At 47.7% G+C, this 20,456-nt stretch overlaps 1 protein-coding gene across 1 annotated transcript in view; it reads left to right on the top strand.

Moving 5' to 3' along the window:
- Positions 1-20,456, top strand: part of CFI (complement factor I) — a 120,501-nt gene that overhangs the window by 69,485 nt on the left and 30,560 nt on the right. The window contains exons 8-10 of the mRNA XM_073571959.1: positions 6,738-6,773; positions 7,457-7,560; positions 8,303-8,406. Of these exons, the coding sequence (XP_073428060.1) occupies positions 6,738-6,773; positions 7,457-7,560; positions 8,303-8,406 (244 nt within the window). The remainder of the gene's footprint in view (positions 1-6,737; positions 6,774-7,456; positions 7,561-8,302; positions 8,407-20,456) is intronic.

Raw genomic sequence — 20,456 nt, 5'->3', positions numbered from 1 at the left:
GAATGGGAGCGGAGCCATATACACAGGGGAGGGAGAATGGGAGCAGAGCCATATATACAGGGGAGGGAGAATGGGAGCGGAGCCATATATACAGGGGAGGGAGAGTGGGAGTGGAGCCATATATACAGGGGAGGGAGAGAGGGAGCGGAGCCATATATACAGGGGAGGGAGAGAGGGAGCGGAGCCATATATACAAGGGAGGGAGAGTGGGAGTGGAGCTATATATACAGGGGAGGGAGAATGGGAGCGGAGCCATATATACAGGGGAGGGAGAGTGGGAGCGGAGCCATATATACAGGGGAGGGAGGGTGGGAGCGGAGCCATATATACAGGGGAGGGAGAGTGGGAGCGGAGCCATATATACAGGGGAGGGAGAGTGGGAGCGGAGCCATATATACAGGGGAGGGAGAGTGGGAGCAGAGCCATATATACAAGGGAGGGAGAGTGGGAGCGGAGCCATATATACAGGGGAGGGAGGGTGGGAGCGGAGCCATATATACAAGGGAGGGAGAGTGGGAGCGGAGCCATATATACAGGGGAGGGAGGGTGGGAGCGGAGCCATGTATACAGGGGAGGGAGAGTGGGAGCGGAGCCATATATACAGGGGAGGGAGAATGGGAGCAGAGCCATATATACAGGGGAGGGAGAGTGGGAGCGGAGCCATATACACAGGGGAGGGAGAATGGGAGCGGAGCCATATATAAGGGAGGGAGAGTGGGAGCGGAGCCATATACACAGGGGAGGGAGAATGGGAGCAGAGCCATATATACAAGGGAGGGAGAGTGGGAGCGGAGCCATATATACAAGGGAGGGAGAGTGGGAGCGGAGCCATATACACAAGGGAGGGAGAGTGGGAGCGGAGCCATATATAAGGGAGGGAGAGTGGGAGCGGAGCCATATATACTAGGGAGGGAGAATGGGAGCGGAGCCATATACACAGGGGAGGGAGAATGGGAGCAGAGCCATATATACAGGGGAGGGAGAGTGGGAGTGGAGCCATATATACATGGGAGGGAGAATGGGAGCGGAGCCATATATACAGGGGAGGGAGAGTGGGAGCGGAGCCATTTACACAGGGGAGGGAGAGTGGGAGTGGAGCCATATATACTAGGGAGGGAGAATGGGAGCGGAGCCATATACACAGGGGAGGGAGAATGGGAGCAGAGCCATATATACAGGGGAGGGAGAGTGGGAGTGGAGCCATATATACATGGGAGGGAGAATGGGAGCGGAGCCATATATACAGGGGAGGGAGAGTGGGAGCGGAGCCATTTACACAGGGGAGGGAGAGTGGGAGCGGAGCCATATATAAGGGAGGGAGAGTGGGAGCGGAGCCATATACACAGGGGAGGGAGAATGGGAGCAGAGCCATATATACAGGGGAGGGAGAGTGGGAGTGGAGCCATATATACTAGGGAGGGAGAATGGGAGCGGAGCCATATACACAGGGGAGGGAGAATGGGAGCAGAGCCATATATACAGGGGAGGGAGAGTGGGAGTGGAGCCATGTATACTAGGGAGGGAGAATGGGAGCGGAGCCATATATACAGGGGAGGGAGAGTGGGAGCGGAGCCATTTACACAGGGGAGGGAGAGTGGGAGCGGAGCCATATACACAGGGGAGGGAGAATGGGAGCGGAGCCATATATACAGGGGAGGGAGAGTGGGAGCGGAGCCATATACACAGGGGAGGGAGAGTGGGAGCGGAGCCATATATACTGGGGAGGGAGAGTGGGAGCGGAGCCATATATACTAGGGAGGGAGAATGGGAGCGGAGCCATATATACAGGGGAGGGAGAGTGGGAGCGGAGCCATATATACTGGGGAGGGAGAGTGGGAGCGGAGCCATATATACTAGGGAGGGAGAATGGGAGCGGAGCCATATATACAGGGGAGGGAGAGTGGGAGCGGAGCCATATACACAGGGGAGGGAGAGTGGGAGCGGAGCCATATACACAGGGGAGGGAGAGTGGGAGCGGAGCCATATACACAGGGGAGGGAGAGTGGGAGCGGAGCCATATATACTGGGGAGGGAGAGTGGGAGCGGAGCCATATATACTAGGGAGGGAGAATGGGAGCGGAGCCATATATACAGGGGAGGGAGAGTGGGAGCGGAGCCATATATACAGGGGAGGGAGAGTGGGAGCGGAGCCATATATACAGGGGATGGAGAGTGGGAGCGGAGTCATATATACAGGGGAGGGAGAGTGGGAGCGGAGCCATATATACAAGGGAGGGAGAGTGGGAGCGGAGCCATATATACAGGGGAGGGAGAGTGGGAGCGGAGCCATATATACAGGGGAGGGAGAATGGGAGCGGAGCCATATATACAGGGGAGGGAGAGTGGGAGCGGAGCCATATATACAAGGGAGGGAGAATGGGAGCGGAGCCATATACACAGGGGAGGGAGAATGGGAGCAGAGCCATATATACAGGGGAGGGAGAATGGGAGCGGAGCCATATATACAGGGGAGGGAGAGTGGGAGTGGAGCCATATATACAGGGGAGGGAGAGAGGGAGCGGAGCCATATATACAGGGGAGGGAGAGAGGGAGCGGAGCCATATATACAAGGGAGGGAGAGTGGGAGTGGAGCTATATATACAGGGGAGGGAGAATGGGAGCGGAGCCATATATACAGGGGAGGGAGAGTGGGAGCGGAGCCATATATAAGGGAGGGAGAGTGGGAGCGGAGCCATATACACAGGGGAGGGAGAATGGGAGCAGAGCCATATATACAGGGGAGGGAGAGTGGGAGTGGAGCCATATATACTAGGGAGGGAGAATGGGAGCGGAGCCATATACACAGGGGAGGGAGAATGGGAGCAGAGCCATATATACAGGGGAGGGAGAGTGGGAGTGGAGCCATATATACTAGGGAGGGAGAATGGGAGCGGAGCCATATACACAGGGGAGGGAGAATGGGAGCAGAGCCATATATACAGGGGAGGGAGAGTGGGAGCGGAGCCATATATACAAGGGAGGGAGAATGGGAGCGGAGCCATATACACAGGGGAGGGAGAATGGGAGCAGAGCCATATATACAGGGGAGGGAGAATGGGAGCGGAGCCATATATACAGGGGAGGGAGAGTGGGAGTGGAGCCATATATACAGGGGAGGGAGAGAGGGAGCGGAGCCATATATACAGGGGAGGGAGAGAGGGAGCGGAGCCATATATACAAGGGAGGGAGAGTGGGAGTGGAGCTATATATACAGGGGAGGGAGAATGGGAGCGGAGCCATATATACAGGGGAGGGAGAGTGGGAGCGGAGCCATATATAAGGGAGGGAGAGTGGGAGCGGAGCCATATACACAGGGGAGGGAGAATGGGAGCGGAGCCATATATACAGGGGAGGGAGAGTGGGAGTGGAGCCATATATACTAGGGAGGGAGAATGGGAGCGGAGCCATATACACAGGGGAGGGAGAATGGGAGCAGAGCCATATATACAGGGGAGGGAGAGTGGGAGTGGAGCCATATATACTAGGGAGGGAGAATGGGAGCGGAGCCATATACACAGGGGAGGGAGAATGGGAGCAGAGCCATATATACAGGGGAGGGAGAGTGGGAGTGGAGCCATGTATACTAGGGAGGGAGAATGGGAGCGGAGCCATATATACAGGGGAGGGAGAGTGGGAGCGGAGCCATTTACACAGGGGAGGGAGAGTGGGAGCGGAGCCATATACACAGGGGAGGGAGAATGGGAGCGGAGCCATATATACAGGGGAGGGAGAGTGGGAGCGGAGCCATATACACAGGGGAGGGAGAGTGGGAGCGGAGCCATATATACTGGGGAGGGAGAGTGGGAGCGGAGCCATATATACTAGGGAGGGAGAATGGGAGCGGAGCCATATATACAGGGGAGGGAGAGTGGGAGCGGAGCCATATATACTGGGGAGGGAGAGTGGGAGCGGAGCCATATATACTAGGGAGGGAGAATGGGAGCGGAGCCATATATACAGGGGAGGGAGAGTGGGAGCGGAGCCATATACACAGGGGAGGGAGAGTGGGAGCGGAGCCATATACACAGGGGAGGGAGAGTGGGAGCGGAGCCATATATACTGGGGAGGGAGAGTGGGAGCGGAGCCATATATACTAGGGAGGGAGAATGGGAGCGGAGCCATATATACAGGGGAGGGAGAGTGGGAGCGGAGCCATATATACAGGGGAGGGAGAGTGGGAGCGGAGCCATATATACAGGGGATGGAGAGTGGGAGCGGAGTCATATATACAGGGGAGGGAGAGTGGGAGCGGAGCCATATATACAAGGGAGGGAGAGTGGGAGCGGAGCCATATATACAGGGGAGGGAGAGTGGGAGCGGAGCCATATATACAGGGGAGGGAGAATGGGAGCAGAGCCATATATACAGGGGAGGGAGAGTGGGAGCGGAGCCATATATACAAGGGAGGGAGAATGGGAGCGGAGCCATATACACAGGGGAGGGAGAATGGGAGCAGAGCCATATATACAGGGGAGGGAGAATGGGAGCGGAGCCATATATACAGGGGAGGGAGAGTGGGAGTGGAGCCATATATACAGGGGAGGGAGAGAGGGAGCGGAGCCATATATACAGGGGAGGGAGAGAGGGAGCGGAGCCATATATACAAGGGAGGGAGAGTGGGAGTGGAGCTATATATACAGGGGAGGGAGAATGGGAGCGGAGCCATATATACAGGGGAGGGAGAGTGGGAGCGGAGCCATATATAAGGGAGGGAGTGTGGGAGCGGAGCCATATACACAGGGGAGGGAGAATGGGAGCAGAGCCATATATACAGGGGAGGGAGAGTGGGAGCGGAGCCATATATACTAGGGAGGGAGAATGGGAGCGGAGCCATATACACAGGGGAGGGAGAATGGGAGCAGAGCCATATATACAGGGGAGGGAGAGTGGGAGTGGAGCCATATATACTAGGGAGGGAGAATGGGAGCGGAGCCATATACACAGGGGAGGGAGAATGGGAGCAGAGCCATATATACAGGGGAGGGAGAGTGGGAGTGGAGCCATATATACTAGGGAGGGAGAATGGGAGCGGAGCCATATACACAGGGGAGGGAGAATGGGAGCAGAGCCATATATACAGGGGAGGGAGAGTGGGAGTGGAGCCATGTATACTAGGGAGGGAGAATGGGAGCGGAGCCACATATACAGGGGAGGGAGAGTGGGAGCGGAGCCATTTACACAGGGGAGGGAGAGTGGGAGCGGAGCCATATACACAGAGGAGGGAGAATGGGAGCGGAGCCATATATACAGGGGAGGGAGAGTGGGAGCGGAGCCATATACACAGGGGAGGGAGAGTGGGAGCGGAGCCATATATACTGGGGAGGGAGAGTGGGAGCGGAGCCATATATACAGGGGAGGGAGAATGGGAGCGGAGCCATATATACAGGGGAGGGAGAGTGGGAGCAGAGCCATATATACAGGGGAGGGAGAGTGGGAGCGGAGCCATGTACACAGGGGAGGGAGAGTGGGAGCAGAGCCATATATACTGGGGAGGGAGAGTGGGAGCGGAGCCATATATACTAGGGAGGGAGAATGGGAGCGGAGCCATATATACAGGGGAGGGAGAGTGGGAGCGGAGCCATATATACAGGGGAGGGAGAGTGGGAGCGGAGCCATATATACAGGGGATGGAGAGTGGGAGCGGAGTCATATATACAGGGGAGGGAGAGTGGGAGCGGAGCCATATATACAAGGGAGGGAGAGTGGGAGCGGAGCCATATATACAGGGGAGGGAGAGTGGGAGCGGAGCCATATATACAGGGGAGGGAGAGTGGGAGCGGAGCCATATATACAGGGGAGGGAGAGTGGGAGCGGAGCCATATATACAAGGGAGGGAGAGTGGGAGTGGAGCCATATATACAGGATGGGACAGGGGAGCCATGTATACAGGATAGAAGAGTGGGAGCAGAGCCATGCATACAGGATGGGAGGATGGGAGCGGAGCCATGTATACAGGATGGGAGAGTGGGAGCAGAGCCATGTATACAGGATGGGACAGGGGAGCCATGCATACAACAGGGGGAGCCACACAGAGCTGGACGGGGGGGACCACACATACATTTTCTGATGATTAGAAAATAATCAGCATGTACAGTACTCCAGTACAATTGTTCTTAAGTGCTCAATGCTCCATTTCCTTGTAGGTTCCAATCATCATTAGCAGTGACGGTCATCAGTAGAAGTAGCCCAGTGCTCCCACTGAAACAGAGAAACAAGCCAGGTGCTCCCACTCATTCAAAACCTATGGTGAGTTGAGTCACATTAAAAATGTTATAATTAAATGATAAATATGCACTGCTAAACTACAACCGCGTCCATAGCCCCGCCCCCTTATGACCAAAGCCCCGCCCCTGTCACACCTCCATCCCCGCCCTGCCGGGCCATGGAAGAATGGTCTTGGTTCAAGCCGGTCCCTGGTGCAAAAAAGGTTGGGGACCACTGCTCTATGCTGTGTGACTTTAGACGAAGGAGCCGTCAGTCAAGCAGTAGGAGGCATAATGCTGAAGTGAGCGGCTTCAGATATACCATACTCTAGCATATCAGTTCAAACTCTGATTTCTCAGTAATGGAGCAACGGACTGGTCATGTAAAGGTATTGGTGACTTTTCTTTGAAAAAGCTACATGCACATAAAAGTAGTAGGGGATGATTTTGTTATGTACAATTACTTAGTTTAAAGCAAGCTACATGTTATATATTGTGATACCTTATACACTAAGCAATCTCTTTATTATGCAGAGGGAAGCAATGCACTGCCCTATGACATTGAAGCAGGTGAGCAACCACATAGGATTCTTAAACATGTCAATTTATGAATATACTCTGTGTGTGGAGTAACTGGACCTCCTGCTATGGTAATGTTGTGGTGGTTCTGAACCCTTTTTAATCAGCCTAAAACATTTTTGGACAATGATAAAGTATATTTGGATAACATGGAGGCACAAAGCCACACACCACGAGGACGAGATCCTCTGCTACTACTATATTCTCTACTACTATTTCTGCTACATTCACTATAATTCTCCTCTCTCCTCTCTCTCTCTCTCTCTCCCCTTCCCGAGCAGCGGTTCCTTTAAAATTCTTCATTCGGCAGATCCGTCAAAAAAACGGATCCGGTAGCATCCGTTCACATCAGTTAGGAACGGATCCGCTTTCCGCCTTTTTGGCGGATTTTAACTGACACAAAAAACTAAAGTGTGAAACAGGCCTTAACCTATTGTACAGCCATTTATATTGCTACATTGACTTATATAATAAAAGATATATGTAGAATGGTTTCTCTTTAGTCAAGTCAACCATTTATTATGCTATGTTTTTGTAATCTGGTGCTGGACCTGGGGAGGATGAGTACTACCTATGTATGTTTTACAGGTATGTAATTGTTTGGGCACTTGACTTCTGACATGACTATGACATGAGTCCTTACAATTGTTAATATTTACATTTTATCCAAAAAGAGAGAAGACTTATAAAGGATAGTATTCCAAAACTCCATTGTGGGCTTCCTAAACAAGAACACATAAGAGTGAAAAGGATCATCGGAGGTCAAAAAGCAGATAAGGTTAAATGCTTTACATGACACTGCATAACCTACAACAAACACACTTACATAAGCCCCTAAAAGGAATCTGTCATAAGTTTTTGCCAACTAAAATGAGAGCAGCATAATGTTGAGACAGAGACCCTAATGACCCTAATTCCGGCAATGTATAACTTGCTATAGTTTTTATAGTATCACTATTTTATCAACAGAACATTATCTCCAGAGGACTAGTAAACCTGCTGCTATGTAGTCCTCCATATTCATGAGCTCTGTATAACCCTTTCTCTGGCAGTACCACTACGAATAATTAGTGGGGTGGTGTTCATGCACTACACTATTTCAATTGGGTATTTCAGAGCCCTTTCTCATGATTAGTAGGAGTCCCAGCTGTTGGACCCCCATCGATATGTAACTTATCTCTGGTCCTTTGCATAAGTGATAACTTTACATATTAATTATAACCCTTTAAAAATGGTCATTCATGGATTCACGTGTTTAACAGTAAAATAACTTGCTACTCCTCATTTTCATGAAATTTCCCTATTAGTCAAGGAGGCTTTGGAGAACTCCAGTGAATGCCGGGTTTTTGAATGGAGGGACGTAAAATTTTATTCTGGCTATATTAGCTGCTATGTTTTTTTCTTATCTGTAAAGTGTAGAGGAGAATCGAATTTGTCACTCAACATTGGCCTTATCTCTGCAAGCAAGTTACTTAAAACTCAAAATTGATATGTGGCATTGATTTTCTTTTTTATTTCAGAATCAGTTTCCATGGCAAGTGGCCATAAAAGATGGCACAAAGATCAACTGTGGAGGAATTTATATTGGTGGCTGCTGGGTATTGACAGCTGCTCACTGCGTCAGGTACAGGTTGTTCCATACGTTTCATTAAAGTGTGCCCACATTTTCATGTAAAAGCTCCATTTTTTAGCTCTATATCTTGTTTCCTTCACACTGCCACAGTTACATTATAGAATTATGGCTGCCTGGAGATGAATTTACACATTGAAGTCCATAAAAAAAAAAATCGGATGCCATATGGAGCCACAGTCAAGCATACGATTTTAACGGATAAATTACAATTCTGTCGCATAGTAAACTGTAAATGTAAAAGATTAAAAGCTGATGAATAAAAAAAAATGGTTTGTGTGACGCTAGTCACTACACAGATAAGCCACGGGGCTGGGTAGTCAAGTGGTCCGAGGTCAAAAGGTACATAGACAGAGGGGAAGGTACGTCATAGACAGAGGGGTGAGACAAAGGCGCAGTCAGGTATCAATCCAAAGTCAGAATTCCAAGAAGGTAGCAGGATCACGATAAAAGCGCTAACCAAGGTCAAAGGCAAAAATCCAAGGTCGTGCAACAAAGATCAGAATACACCCCTGTCCTAGATTGGCCCACAGAACTGTCAATCATTGTGACCAGACACACTTAAAGGTGGAATCCTGACAGTTTGCACACCGACAGCACACAAATGACAAGTGAGAAACAAATCTTCCAACTTTTTTAGATGAAAATCGAACCGATTTTTTTTTCCCATATGCTCGTGTGACTCTATCCTTATAGCAACTGTGCCACCTGGGTGCTTGATATAGGAGGGGGCTCCCTTTTTTATTAAATGGACCCTCCTCGATGTGTTCGGGAGGCAAGAAAATGTGTCACGAGTGATCTCATAATCGCTGAGAATGGAAGAAGCATTCCAACAGTATTACAATATAAAGTGACATGTCAGACTTGAAAAATTGGTCCCAATCAGAATAGCCAAAACTGGCTGCGGTGAGAAGGTGTTATTCATGAGACACTTTTAGACCCAGAGGCGTATCTAGGCTTTCTGGCACCCGGGGCAAGAATTTGGTTCGGCGCCCCCCCCCCAAAAAAAAAAAGTACATATGTGACTTGCACACTTAGCCATGTACCCACGAGCTGCTCTCCCTAATGCTCTCAATGTTCAGTAAAAAACTGAAAGCAGGAAGAGAAGCTCGTTGTCACAAGACCATATCTATGAAAATCGCATATGAGTGAAGTGTCCATGTGATGACTACGGCAACCTGCAGAGCTGAGTCCTGACATTGGAGCTTCTGAATTCTCACAACGAATGCACTGCACACTTTTAGGATTCTCCCTTGCCGATGTACAGTCATGTCAGCACAAGTATGTGATTTGTATACTTCTGGCCACATTCCGACTAGACGTGCCCGGCCTCGCTCTGTTCATTTTCATTGAGTGAGGCCACACATGTCTAGTCAGCATGTGACCGTATGTATGTAAATTACCGGCATGAGAGAATCCTGACAGTGTTCAGTGAGCACTGTGAGAATTCAGAAGTCTGCAGTCACATAGAATGTCTGCAGACTCAGCACAAACCTGGACAACCCCTGTAATGTTCCTAACAAATAAAAACATGAGAATTAGTCAGTATCACTAATAATATTTACATCCAGGTACCTTATAGATGACGTCGTCTCTGCAGTCGTTCTCCTTTTCTTCTTCTTGTCCAGACCCCATGATGAGTTTTCTCATCCACATCTCGTCTCAGCAGACTTCCATCTTCTCCGGTCTTCTGCAGCAAATCTTCACACGATGCCCTTAAAGATAGAAGTGTCATTATAATGCTCCTAAATAAAAATGTCTGCAATATACTGTCGCCTCACACTATTCCCCTCCCTCCTCATACTGTCTCCTCCAACATCCCACCTGTTCACCATACTGTCTCCTCATATATTTACCCCCTCACTCTCTATACTGTCTGCTCCCACATATCCCTGACTCCCCATATTGTGTCTGCACACATCCCATCACCCTCACTCCCCATACTGTGCCCACATAAATTCATCCGTTCGCACCCCTTACTGTCTGCACCCATCCCCCACACACGTTAAATACCATCCCCACTCCAAATCCACCACACACATTAAGTACCCCCCATCCCCACTCCAAATCCCCCCACACATTAAGTACCCCCCATCCCCACTCCAAATCCCCCCACACATTAAGTATCCCCCATCCGCACTCAATAATCCCTTGTCCCTACTCCCAAATCCCCCCACACATTAAGTATCCCCCATCCCCACTCCCAAATCCCCCCACACATTATGTACCCCCACTCATTAACCCCCATCCCCACTAATTAACCCCATCTGCACTCATTAAACCCCATACATTAACCCCCCTACACATTAACCCCCCCATTTATTAACCCCCATCCCCACATTAACCCCCATCGCCACTCATTAACCCCCACACTCATTAACGCCCCACTCATTAACCCCCATACTTTAACCCCCACACATTAACCCCCCCACTCATTAACCCCATCCCCACATTAACCCCCACACTTTAACCCCCATCTCTACTAATTAACCCCCATCCCCACATTAACCCCCATCTCCACTCATTAACCCCCCACTCATTAACCCCCATCTTCACTCATTAACCCCCCACTCATTAACCCCCATCTCCACATTAACCCCCTCACTTTAACCCCCATCCCCACATTAACCCCCATCTCCACTCAATAACCCCCACTCATTAACACCCATCCCCACATTAAACCCCATCTCCACTCATTAACCCCCCACACTTTAACCCCCACTCATTAACCCCCCCGACTCATTAACCCCCATCCCCACTCAATAACCCCCCCACTCATTAACACCCCCCCATCTCCCATCTTCGGTGGTTCTTCAGCTCCACAGAGGAGCACACTTACCACCAGCGTTTGCTCTGGGCGCCGGGGAGTGACGTCAGCAGCGTGATCACATGACATGATCACGCTGCTGACGTCGCTCTGACCCGGCGGTCAGAGCTAATTGTACAGGCGTCTGTATAGACGCCAGTACAATTGCTGCCTGGGAGCCGGCGCGGCCTCCTTCTCTGCGTCGGCTGTCAGCTTGACAGCCGTCACAGAGAACAGCCGGCTCACAGGATTGGGGGCGGCAGAGCGCAGCTGCCGGGGGGGGAGACACTGCGGACCGCTGCATTAGGCGGCCCGACTGCGCCCCCCTGCTGGCTGCGCCCGGGGCAACTGCCCCGGCTGCCCCCCCCTGGATACGCCACTGTTTAGACCTATATAGAATTTGTAACAAATAAGCTTCATTTTAACTTAACAATTTAACTTAAAAGCTACTTAAAGACTTAAAGGGAACCTGACTGCAGATACATGCACCCCGATCCATGGGCAGCATGTATCAGATAATGGCTGTATGATTGCAGTCATATATGTTTGACTCTGAATCGCTGTGGCGTTTCAGAGAATAATATACTTTAACCCCTTCCCGACCTGTGACACAGCGTATGCGTCATGAAAGTCGGTGCCAATCCGACCCATGACGCATATGCTATGTCATGACTTCAAAGCCCCCCTGTGGGTCGGGTGACCGGGGTCACTGAAAGGTCACCCGACCCGCAGATACAGGGGGCTTTGTACTTCACCACAGTGGGGGTGGCACTGATTGGCTGTTAAAAGTGAAACAGCCAATCAGAGCAATTGTAATATTTCACCAACGAAATTTGTTGAAATATTACAATCCAGATCCAACCCCCCCACAACTCACAGCGCCGATTGGCCCCCGATACCAACTAACGGCAGCAATGTGCCGCCATCATCATCTGCTCCCCCTTCCCTCTGCTCCCCCCACCTTCCGATCCCCCCCACCCCCCGTACCTCCGATGTCCCGCTCTGGCTCCCGGTGTCCCGCCGTCCCGGATCGCGGGCACTGCCATCTTGGAAAATGGCGGGCACATGCGCAGTGCGCCCACCTGGATCTGCAACGCTGCAGATTCATTCATTCATTTTGATCACTATGATATTCTTTCACAGTGATCAAAATAAAAAAATAGTAAATAAACACCCCCTTTATCACCCCCATAGGCAGGCACAAATAATAAAATAAAGAAAATATTTTTATTTTTCCATTAGGGTTGGAATTAGGGTTAGGGTTGGATATAGGGTTAGGGTTAGGAATAGAAATAGGGTTAGGGTTGGAGTTAGGGTTGGAATTAGGGTTAGGGTTGGAATTAGGGTTAGAATTAGGGTTAAGGTTGTAATTAGGGTTAGTATTAGGGTTGTAATTAGGGTTGGGATTAGGGTTAGGGTTGTAACTAGGGTTAGGGTTGGAATTAGGGATAATATTAGGATTAGGGGTAGGTTGGGGTTGGGATTACGGTTAGGATTGTGGTTAGGGTTAGAGTTGGGATAGGGTTAGAGATGTGTTGGGGTTAGGGTTATGAGTAGGGTTGGGATTAGGGTTAGGGGTGTGTTGGGGTTAGGGTTGGAGTTAGAATTGAGGGTTTTCCACTGTTTAGACACATCACGGGGTCTCCATACATGAGATGGCGCCACCATTTATTCCAGCTAATTTTGCATTCAAAAAGTGAAACGGTGCTCTCTCCATTCCGAGCCACGACGTGTGCCCAAACAGTGGTTTACCCCCACATATGGGATATCAGCGTACTCAACAAAAATTGCACAGCAAGTTTGGGGGTCTAATTTCTCCTGATACCCTTAGTAAAATAAAAAATTGGGGGCTAAAAAAATTATTTTTGTGTAAAAAAAAATGATTTTTTATTTTCATGGCTCTGCGTTATAAACTTCTGTGAAGCACTTGGGGGTTCAAAGTGCTCACCACACATCTAGATAAGTTCCTTGGGCGGTCAAGTTTCCAAAATGGGGTCACTTGTGGGGGGTTTCCATTGTTTAGGAACATCAGGGGCTCTGCAAATGTAACATGACGCCCGCAGACCATTCCATCAAGTCGGCATTTCAAAACGTCACTACTTCCATTCCGAGCCCCGACGTGTGCCCATACAGTGGTTCCTCCCACATATGGGGTACCAGCGTACTCAGGACAAACTGGACGACAACGTTTGGGGTCGAATTTCTCCTGTTACCCTTGTGAAAATAAAAAATTGAGGGCCAAAAAATCTTTTTTTGAGGAAAAAAAAAATTATTTTCACGGCTCTGCGTTATAAACTTCTGTGAAGCACTTTGGGGTTCAAAGTGCTCACCACACATCTAAATAAGTTCCTTGGGTGGTCTAGTTTCCAAACTGGGGTCACTTGTGGGGGGTTTCCACTGTTTAGGAAGATCAGGGGCTCTGCAAACGTAACATGACGTCCGCAGGCCATTCCATCAAGTCGGCATTTCAAAACGTCACTACTTCCCTTCCGAGCCCCGACGTGTGCCCAAACAGTGGTCCCCCCCCCACATATGGGGTACCAGCGTAGTCAGGACAAACTGGACAACATCTTCTATGGTCCAATTTATCCTGTTACCCTTGTGAAAATAAAAAATTGTGGGCTAAAAATCATTTTTTGAGGAAAAAAAATGATTTTTTATTTTCACGGCTCGGCGTTATAAACTTCTGTGGAGTACCTGGGGGTTCAAAGTGCTCACTATGCATCTAGATATGTTCCTTAGGGGGTCTAGTTTCCAAAATGGGGTCATTTGTGGGGGAGCTCCAAAGTGTAGGCACACAGGGGCGCTCCAAACACGACATGGTGTCCGCTAACGATTGGATCTAATTTTCCATTCAAAAAATCAAATGGCGCTCCTTCCCTTCTGAGATCTGCCGTGCACTCAAACAGTGGTTTATGACCACATATGGGGTACCAGCGTGCTCAGGACAATCTGGACAACAACTTTTGGGGTCCAATTTATCCTGTTACCCTTGGGAAAATAAAAAATAGAGGGCTAAAAAATCGTTTATGAGGAAAAAAAATGATTTTTTATTTTCATGGCTCTGCATTTATAAACTTCTGTGAAGCACTTGGGGGTTCAAAGTGCTCACTACACATCTAAATAAGCTCCTTGGGGGTCTAGTTTCCAAAATGGGGTCACTTGTGGGGGGTTTCCACTGTTTAGGAACATCAGGGGCTCTGCAAATGTAACATGACGCCCACAGACCATTCTATCAAGTCGGCATTCCAAAATAGCGCTCTCTTATGAATGTGTCACTGTGGAGGATGGCAAAGTAGACCAAGCAGCCAGAAAACCAGAAAGGTTGGTCACTTAGTGGATTGCAGACCCCTAAATCCTAACAATACAACTAACAGTAGCCGTGGAGCGTACCTACGTTGCCCTAGATGCCTTGGCACAGCCGGAGAACTAACTAAGCTTAAAGCAAGAAAAGGGAAATCTAAACTGCCCCGGAGCAGACCCCAAAGGAATAGATAGCCCCCAAACATATATTGTCGGTGAGACAAGATAAGGCACAAACACAGGCAGAAAATAGACTGAGCAAATGGTGGGGCCCAAATTGTCTAGATAGGACAGGAAAGGAAATACACTGTCTGCAATCACGCAAAAACCCTAAAAAATCCAACACGTCTGATGTACAAAAACACTGAGGTCACACGACACGACCTCTCCCCCACTATATCAGCATTCTGGTGTGAACTGGCAGAAAAGCAAAAGAGACTACTATAACAGGGGACTGAACAAACTAACACAAGTTGTAATATATGGAGCGGGGTCCATCATGGCCCCAGCAGAGAGCATGCTGAACCCTCACAGCAAAGCAGAAAGAGGCAAAACCAGATCAGATACAAAGGATTAGAAAAGAACAACTTAACTGGCATATGCAGGATCAGGCAGGAGACAGCAGACTTCAAAATACACTGAAAGAAACTAATTACTGGCAACAACTGAGGGAAGCTTGCTCACTTATATGCTCCCAGTCACTACCCCCTGATTTCCAATCATTGTTGTCAGGTGGCAGACTTCTATCAACCCGGCGAGCTCTACTACCCACAGCAACCACCAGAGGGAGCCCTGACTCAGAAGTCAGATCCATAGAATTCACAACAGCGCTCCTTTCCCTTCTGAGCTCTCCCATGCGCCCAAACAGTGGTTCCCCACCACATATGGGGTATCAGTGTACTCAGGAAAAATTGCACAACAACTTTTGTGGTCCAATTTCTCCTGTTATCCTTGTGAAAATAAAAAATAGCGGGCTAAAAAATCATTTTTTAGAAAAAAAAATATTTTTTATTTTCACTGCTCTGCGTTATACATTTCTGTGAAGCACTTGGGGTTCAAAGTGCTCACTATGCATCTAGATAAGTTCCTTGGAGGGTCTAGTTTCCAAAATGGGGTCACTTGTGGGGGAGCTACAATGTTTAGGCACACAGGGACTCTCCAAACGCGACATGGCAACCGCTAAATATTCCAGCATATTTTCCATTCAAAAAATCAAATGGCGCTCCTTCCCATCTGAGCCCTGCCATGCACCCAAACAGTGGTTTATAACCACATATGAGGTATCGGTGTACTCAGGAGAAATTGCCCAACAAATTTTAGGATCCATTTTATCCTGTTACCCATGTGAAAATGAAAAAATTGATGCCAAAAGAAAGTTTTTGTTGGAAAAATTAAAATGTCAATTTTTTCATTCCACGTTGCTTTAGTTCCTGTGAAGCACCTGAAGGGTTAATAAACTTCTTGAATGTGGTTTTGAGTACCTTGAGGGGTGCAGTTTTTACAGTGGTGTCACTTTTGGGTATTTTCTGCCATATAGACCCCTCAAAATGACTTCAAATGTGAGGTGGTCCCTAAAAAATGGTTTTGTAAATTTTGTTGAAAAAGTGAGAAATCGTTGGTCAACTAAAACTTCCTAACAAAAAAAAAATTTGTTTCCAAAATTGTGCTGATGTAAAGTAGACATGTGGGAAATGATATTTATTAACTATTTTGTGTCACATAACTCTCTGGTTTATCAGAATAAAATTCAATATTTGAAAATTGCAAAATGTTCAAAATTTTCACCAAATTTCATTTTTTTTTCACAAATAAACGCAAAAATTATCGACCTAAATTAACCACTAACATGAAGCCCAATATGTCACGAAAAAATAGTCTCAGAATCGCTAGGATCCGTTGAAGCATTCCTGAGTTATTACCTCATAAAGGGACACTGGTCAGAATTGCAAAAACTGGCCAGGTCATTAAGGTCAAAATAGGCTGGGTCATGAAGGGGTTAAAAGCCTCCAGGGACCGAGCTGCGCTGTAGACTAGTCAGACAGGTGTGTCCCCAGTAGCCACGGGCCACAGGCAGGTCTCCGCAGTCCGCAATTCTCCGGCGGCAGCCCTGCCAGCTGCCGGCCGTTTAACCCCCACGTGCACGCAGCATTCATTACAGAACGCTGCCTGCACAGGAATGATGATATCATCGGGGTGGGCAGGGTTAGTGCTGAGGTGGGCAGGGTTAGCGTCCAATGCTCTAGAATCATAGAATCGTAGAGTTGGAAGGGACCTCCTGGGCCATCTGGTCCAACCCCCTGCTAAAAGCAGGATTGCTAAATCATCCCAGACAGATGTCTGTCCAGCCTCTCTTTGAAGACTTCTATTGAAGGAGAACTCACCACCTCTCGTGGCAGCCTGTTCCACTCTAACTTTCAAAAAGATTTTTCTAATATCTAATCTGTGTCTCCTCCCATTCAGTTTCATCCCATTGCTTCTAGTCTTTCCTTGTGCAAATGAGAATAAATATGATCCTTCTACAATGTGACAGCCCTTGAGATATTTGTAGACAGCTATTAAGTCTCCTCTCAGTCTTCTCTTTTGCAAGCTAAACATTCCCAAATCCTGCAACCTTTCCTCATAAGACAGGGTTTGCAGACCAGTCACTATACTGAATAAAAAACAAATCTGAACTGAGAAAAGTAAGTTAATGTGTATGCACAATGTAAGTGCATATTAACACATGACCATTAACCAGAGAAAACAAAAAGCAAAAAACACAAATGTCCTGAACTAAAAAGTAAAAAATATACTGCAAATAATGCATAAAGGTAGTAATAATAATAAGGGTATTTAGTAAACATAATTTTGATCAAAATAATGTACAAGCCATCCCGCCACGTCACGGCAACCCTTGTGGGACAGTCCCTACTCTAGTATTTAAAACCTTTTCACTTGCCAAGTGACGTGAATGTGAATAAGGATCGAGCGGCTGAACCACTAGTAACAGCTTAGGCCAGACTGGATGGCTTTCCCAGCTCAGAAAAAGGGCGGTCACACCCATATATGCACTTAATGCACAATGAAATGAATAAAAAACAAATCTGAACTGAGAAAAGTACCCTTATTATTATTATTACCTTTATGCATTATTTGCAGTATATTTTTTACTTTTTAGTTCCGGACATTTGTGTTTTTTGCTTTTTGTTTTCTCTGGTTAATGGTCATGTGTTAATATGCACTTACATTGTGCATACACATTAACTTACTTTTCTCAGTTCAGATTTGTTTTTTATTCATTTCATTGTGCATTCAGTGCATATATGGGTGTGACCGTCCTTTTTCTGAGCTGGGAAAGCCATCCAGTCTGGCCTAAGCTGTTACTAGTGGTTCAGCCGCTCGATCCTTATTCACATTCACGTCACTTGGCAAGTGAAAAGGTTTTAAATACTAGAGTAGGGACTGTCCCACAAGGGTTGCCGTGACGTGGCGGGATGGCTTGTACATTATTTTGATCAAAATTATGTTTACTAAATACCCTTATTATTATTATTACCTTTATGCATTATTTGCAGTATATTTTTTACTTTTTAGTTCAGGACATTTGTGTTTTTTCTTTTTGTTTTCTCCAGCCACTATTCCGGTTGCACTTTTCTGAACTTGCTCCAGTTTGTTGATGTCTTTTTTAAAATGTGGCGCCCAAAACTGGACACAGTATTCCAGAAGAGGTCTGACCAAAGAGGAGTAGAGTGCAATAATTAATTCACGTGATCTAGACTGTATGCTTCTGTTAATACATCCTAGAATTGCACTTGCCTTTTTTGCTGCTGCATCACACTGTTGACTCATATTCAGTCTGTGATCTGTTAGTATACCCAAGTCTTTTTCACATGTGCTGTTGCTTAGCCCTATTCCTCCCATTCTGTATATGTTTTTTTCATTTTTATTGCCCAGATGTAGTACTTTGCATTTTTCCCTGTTAAAAACCATTCTGTTAGTTGCTGCCCACTGCTCCAGTTTATTTATATCTTTTTGAATCCTCTCTCTCTTCTCTAGTATTAGCTATCCCTCCCAGCTTTGTGTCATCAGCAAATTTAATCAGTTTACCCTCAACTCCTTCATCTAAATCATTGATAAAGATGTTGAACAATACAGGGCCCAGGACAGAGCCCTGTGGTACCCCACTTGAGACATTCTTCTAACTGGATGTGCAGCCATTTGCGACCACTCTTTGGGTCCGATCACTGTTATGAATGAGTCACTGGAGGAGGAAAAAACAAAAAGCAAGCTAAGCCCAGAAAACCGGAGAGGTTAGTAACTAGCGGATTGCAGACCCCTGATCCTATCCACAAGAACTAGCAGTAGCCGTGGAGCATGCCTACGGTGGTCCTAGACTCCTCGTCACGGCCGGAGAACTAAATAGGCCTAAAGAAAGAAAGGGAAAATCTAGACCCCAAAGCAATACACAGCCCCCAACATGTATTGTCGGTGAAACAAGATGAAAACACAGACACAGATAGAAAGATAGGCTGAGCAAACGATGGGGCCCTCACTAACTAGAAAGGACAGGAAAGAAAAGCTGCTGTCTGCAATCACGCAAAAAACCCTGCCAAAAAAAGTCCAACACGTCTGATTGAAAAAGGCCCTGAAGTCGCTAGACTTCAAATCACTATATCAGCACTCAGGTATATTCTGAAGACAGAGCAAAAGAGATCAACTGATCAGAGACAAAATGGGAATTCAGCCCAGTCCCAGCCAGGGCTGGCTGAACACAAAAACTAAGTAAACCAGACAAAAACTCATATGAACAATAGAAGAGAAAACTTAGCTTTAGGATGGCAGGAACCAAACTGGAAACCAGAAGCCACAGTCAGGAAAAATCACCAGCAAGAAACTAGGGAGTCGGCTGCCTTAAATCCAATCAGAAACTCCTGATGTCCAATCACAGTCCTCTTCCTCAGGTGGCCGGTCTCTGCCATTTAGATCAGCTTCATTACCTCCCTTCACCAACAGAGGGAGTCCAGATAGAGAACTCACTACTCCTCTGTCAGCACAGCCAGCTCCATAACCCTCACCAGAAGCCAGAGGCAAACCCGAAAATGAGCTCACAACAGTACCCCCCCTTGAGGAGGGGTCACCGAACCCTCATCTACGCCACCGGGCCGATCAGGATGGGCCGATGAAAAGCACGAACCAATCTATCGGCATGAATATCAGAGGCAGAGACCCAAGAATTGTTCTCCTGGCCATAACCCTTCCACTTGACCAAATACTGGAGTCTCCGTCTAGCCAGACGAGAATCCAGTATTTTCTCTACCTCATATTCCACATTACCTTCAACCAATACAGGGTCAGGAGGTGCAGCCATAGGAACTACTGGCTCAACATATCTCTTCAACAGCGACTTATGAAACACGTTATGGATCTTAAACGTAACAGGAAGAGCCAATCGAAAAGAAACAGGATTAAGAATCTCCCAAATCTTGTAAGGTCCAATAAATCTTGGCTTGAACTTTGGAGAAGCCACCTTCATAGAGATATTCTTTGATGACAACCAAACCATATCACCCACTTTAAATCAGGGACCAATGGTCCTATGCCGGTTAGAAAACCGCTGGGCCTTTTCCTGGGAGAGAGACAACTTATCCACTACTTGGTCCCAAATCTGCTGCATTCTCTCTACCACAGTGTCAACACCTGGGCAGGCTGAAGATTCCACTTGCCCTGAAGAAAATCGAGGATGAAACCCAAAGTTACAGAAAAAGGGCGACATCAAGGTGGCAGAACTAGCAAGGTAGCAAAAATGAAACCCAATCATCCTAATCAGCAGATATAAAACATCTCAAATAGGACTCCAAAGTCTGGTTTGTTCTCTCCGTCTGCCCATTGGCCTGAGGGTGAAACGCAAAGGAGAAGGACAACTGAATTCCCAGCTTGGAACAAAAGGCTTTCCAGA

The sequence above is a fragment of the Dendrobates tinctorius genome, unplaced genomic scaffold (assembly GCF_039654945.1).
Source record: "Dendrobates tinctorius isolate UK_male_01 unplaced genomic scaffold, ASM3965494v1 ptg000030l, whole genome shotgun sequence".
Lineage (NCBI taxonomy): Eukaryota > Metazoa > Chordata > Amphibia > Anura > Dendrobatidae > Dendrobates > Dendrobates tinctorius.
This window is presented reverse-complemented; position numbering and strand designations above follow the sequence as displayed.